This window comes from Olea europaea, chromosome 17 (genome assembly GCF_002742605.1).
Source record: "Olea europaea var. sylvestris chromosome 17, O_europaea_v1, whole genome shotgun sequence".
Classification (NCBI taxonomy): domain Eukaryota; kingdom Viridiplantae; phylum Streptophyta; class Magnoliopsida; order Lamiales; family Oleaceae; genus Olea; species Olea europaea.
In genome coordinates, this window is record NC_036253.1 from 5,611,479 (window position 1) to 5,616,197 (window position 4,719).

Here is a 4,719-nt window from a genome sequence, read left to right on the forward strand (position 1 = left end):
TTTAATTATATATTATTTAATAAAATAAATTTATACGTAAATCAAAATTTCTTCTTAGTTTTAATTACAAATTTCATAAAAATTATGTTTCACTAAATTTATTCTAAAAGATTCTCTACCATTACTTGAATTTTAGCAGCCTCATATCAAGGTTCGGGCCTTTTTTTGTACAGTTACAGTCCAGCTACCACATACTATAGAACTTAAACACACTCAAATATTTATTTTTATTTTTTCCTCTTGAGAAAAGTTTCCATTGGGTCAAATAAACATACGAGGAGTATCCATCAACGAGACATGATCAATTGATTAATGGACGCTAAATAAATACGACTAAGCTACAAAAATAATTGAGTCTTTGTTAAATTTTATTTAGTTTTAATTTGATTGTGGAATTTGAATTATTAAAAATTTTTGTAACTGAATTTCACTTTTGTTAAAATTGGATCATTTTGTATATGTCCATCAAGTTTCACTAACAATAAAATCGATATGACAATCTCGTTTACAACTTAGTCGACAAATAATTAAATCAATCTAGTATATGATAACATAAGTTCAGTGACTGGATTGAATTGAAATTCGGTTTTATCTTCACAGGGGCCTTACAGGCCCCTCACTGTTTAGGGACGGTCCCTACACATATATTTTTTTTAAATGTGGAGCCCGATCCCACTTATTTCTTTTCTGAAACTGGTTCCTGTACGTGTAAAATGGTTTTTTTCAAAATACATTTTACTCAAATTTCTCATTTGTCAAACAGGGGCTATATATTTACCATACCGGTTGTACATTTTGCATCTCAAGACTACTCAACCAGACCAGGTTATCTTCTTGATTTCTTGTTATTCATTTCCATAGTTGGAGCCTAGCTAGTTCTCACAATCTGGGCATGTTGCTCAACTTTGAGAGGATAATATAATTCTAGAAAAAAAAAAAAACTTCAATTTTGATTTCTTGGTTAATTAGTTTTACAGAATAATTCGAGTATATGGCTAATTATTAGCTTTTAATTTCAAGATATGAATCTAACCAAATGCATACCTAGTGATTGTACAATTTATTTACTTCATGCTGTATGATATTCTAACAAATTCTTAATTTAGGGAATTAGGTGAGGATAAAAATGAAGCAAGCGGCTGGACATGGCCTCCTTTTCATGGTGCTCTTCTTCCTCTTACCCATCGGTTCACTGTCCTCTGACCATCATCGACACAAGTCCTCTTTCCGGCGTGTCCTCATCGGTCATGACTCGGACAAGTATGCCGTCATATTCGATGCTGGAAGCACCGGAAGCAGAGTGCATGTATTCCGTTTCGACCAAAACCAAGATCTCCTTCCTATTGGCAATGAACTTGAGCTCTATGTGTCGGTATACTGTTACCTAACCCATGACTACTGAACGGAAATTATTATTATTATTATTTTTTTGGAAAAATCACACTATTCTTGGACTTCTTGTCCGAGTAGCATCAGTTCCCTTAAGCTAAATTTTGGTTATTTATCCTCAATCTTTCATTTTTTTTTCTTTAGTTTAAATATTCAGCTGCAAGTATGTAGTTTTACTTCATTTTATACTTTGTTTCAGACGAAGCCTGGACTGAGTTCATATGCAGCCGATCCTCAGGCAGCCGCGAGCTCTCTACGACCCCTCCTGGAGGAAGCCGAGGCTGTTGTTCCAATATGGTTACAGCCGGACACACCAGCTAGACTTGGGGTCAGATATATATACATGAAGAATGATCACTTTAATTAACAACTTATTTTACCACTGAATCTTTGGGTTCAATATATATATGTATACAGGCAACTGCAGGTCTGAGATTGGTAGAAGGTGATGCAGCTGAAAAAATTTTGGACGCGGTACGTAAATCATTTTTCTTCTTTATATAGTACCAAAAATATTCTTGTCTTTGAGTTTTGATGGTGATTTTCTTATAACAGGTAAGAAATCTATTCAAGAATGAAAGCCACTTGAAATACAAGCATGACTGGGTGTCTATTCTTGACGGGGTGCAGGAAGGAACTTATATGTGGGTAAGTTGAGTTATATATTTTCATCATTTTCAACATCTCATTTTCAATCAGATTCACCTGCAAATGACTGAATTACTTATAATTAATGACATCATTTATTCTAAAATTCATGTGATCGTTTGCCTTGTTGATATGCAGGTGACCATAAACTACTTATTAAATACCCTGGGAAAAAGTTATGCTGAAACAGTAGCTACAATTGATCTTGGAGGAGCATCTGTACAAATGGCGTATGCAATCTCGGATGAAAATGCAGCAAAGGCTCCCCATGTTGCAGCAAATGAAACTTACCTGCTGCAAAAGAATCTCAAGGGAACAAATTACAACCTCTATGTTCACAGGTATTTTTCATGGTTCTGTAAATTTTCTTGAGAATATTATATAATGATTTCAAAGCCATTTTGTGGGACTAATGTGCATAGTATATTTTTTGTAACGCGTATATAGTTACTTGAAATACGGTAGCAAGGCAGCTCGAGCTGAGATTTTGAAGGCTTCTAGAAACTCCACGAATCCTTGCATTTTGGAGGGATATGAAGGTATATATTCCCGATCTCCATCTGTGCTCTTCGTGTTTAGCTATTTAAAATAAAAAATAAAAATACAAAAATCTAAGAAAATGACGGTAATATGTTGTTTTTTTAAGGTACCTACACATATGGAGGAGTTGTTTATAAAGTATCAGCTCCTCGAAAAGGTACAAATATGAAAAGATGCCAGATATTAACTAGGAAGGCCCTTAAAATCAATGCACCATGCAAATATGACAGTTGCACATTCAATGGGATATGGAATGGTGGAGGCGGAGATGGCGAGAAGAATTTGTATCTTTCGTCATCATTTTACTGGACAGCACTGGATGTAGGTTTTATAATTAATTTTTCAGTTTTAACGGCAAAATTATTCCAGCAATCAGATCTCTCTTTTTTCTCTAATTGCTTACCAATTTTTATTTTTTCCATCCGGCCTATATATAGTCTGGAATTCTAAAACAGAATGCCACTGGTGGAAGAATTCTTGTGAATGCTTACAAGGACACAGCTAAGAGGGCATGTTCAACTAAATTTATGGATGTTAAATCCAATTTCCCTAACGTGCAAGAGGACGATATACCGTATTTGTGCATGGATCTTGTATACATTTACACATTGCTTGTGGATGGACTTGGTGAGTTGAAATTTCTATTAATACTGCCAGAGGAGATCATTAATTATACGAAGGCGACATAATTTGATTTGGAAATTTTTATTGGACAGATCTGAATGCCTCTCAAAAGGTTGAAGTGGTTAAAGACGTGAAATACAAGAATTCCGAAGTTGAAGCATCTTGGCCATTGGGATGTGCCATTGATGTTACGTCATCTTTGACATCGAAGGGATTAATTGAGAAAATATGAGTCCATTTCTGATAAGATAATTATCTGTGTTATGGACAAGTACTTGTCTTAATAATAATGATTTCAAATTTGCACGAACGTTACTCTTCCTTTTCTTTTACTAAGCACGTTACTTGTGTTGGATCAAACATAGTCTAAAAACAGCCAAACAAGCAAAAAAGGGAAAGTGATGCTCTCTAAGTAGGGGTGGCAATTGAGCCGAGCGATTTGCCTACCACAAGTCCTAAGCTCATGGCTCTTGATAAACAGTGACAGAAACGATCATTTTTTTTTAAAAAGTGACCGTTTTGATCACTGTTATTACTTCAGTGACCGTCCTTTCGCAAACTGTCATTGAAGTTGCAAAGTGGTTGTTTTGGCCATTTTCCCCCCCTTTCATTCTTTTTTTTTTTAATCTATAAATATCCCAATTCATTTTTCAATTTTTTCACACAACATTCCAATGACAATTCTCACAGTCGTCCTTCCACACAATCTACTACTACATTCCCCCCTCGGAGCATAGTCCAATGGTACAAATGATAGGAGTGATGTTATTTCACGCCTTGTTGGCAGTCGCAGTGTGGGGGTTCGATTCCTGAGACATGGAATTAGACTCCTTGTAGACGCAGTGTATAGGCAGCTTTTGTTCCCTAGCCTGTTTGGGTACATCCCGCGATTTATCTCCTTCATAAAGTTCTAGAAGCGGGGCGGTGGGAGACCTTAAAAGTTGGGGTTCAACCTTTTTTTTTTTTTTACTATTGCATTCATTTCTAATTTTTTACCTTCAATATCATTATATCAATTACAATTATAAATTTACTACACTAAAAATTTACTTATACTTATTATACACTAACACTATACATTTCATCACAAATTCAAAATTTATAAATGGATTCACTCATTTGTTGAGGACTTGTTTGATGGTGTTTGAGACGAATCGCTTATGACACCACAAAATCAATTTCGAAATGAATTTGTCGGTCTCAACGAAGTACTAATTCTCGAAAATATTCCTGATTTCGATGCTTATAAAAGTAGTAATCCAATTGATTTGGATAACGTTGATGTTGAAGCGGAACATGAATAAGATATTCCCGATACAAGAGGAAAGCGAAAGGGAAAAAAGACAAAATGTTGGGATCACTTTAAATTAATTTCTCACTTTAAATTAATTCCAACAGGTAGTGTCATCGATGGAGTTGCAGAGTCCAAAACAATATGTAAATACTATCAACAATGATTGGCATGGCAAAAAGGCATTGGTATCATCCACCTAAACTGCCACTACAAAGCATGTAAAG

The 4,719-nt window shown here is 35.0% G+C and overlaps 1 protein-coding gene across 1 annotated transcript; it reads left to right on the forward strand.

Moving 5' to 3' along the window:
- Window positions 1–723: 723 nt before the first annotated feature.
- On the forward strand, window positions 724–3,511 carry LOC111366166 (apyrase-like). Its single transcript, XM_022986860.1, has 10 exons — window positions 724–825; window positions 1,107–1,372; window positions 1,589–1,717; window positions 1,807–1,863; window positions 1,945–2,037; window positions 2,176–2,378; window positions 2,485–2,576; window positions 2,684–2,898; window positions 3,015–3,204; window positions 3,294–3,511. The coding sequence occupies exons 2-10, from the start codon at window positions 1,127–1,129 to the stop codon at window positions 3,431–3,433; spliced, it is 1,365 nt and encodes a 454-aa protein (XP_022842628.1). The 5' UTR covers window positions 724–825; window positions 1,107–1,126; the 3' UTR covers window positions 3,434–3,511.
- The last annotated feature ends 1,208 nt before the right edge of the window (window positions 3,512–4,719 follow it).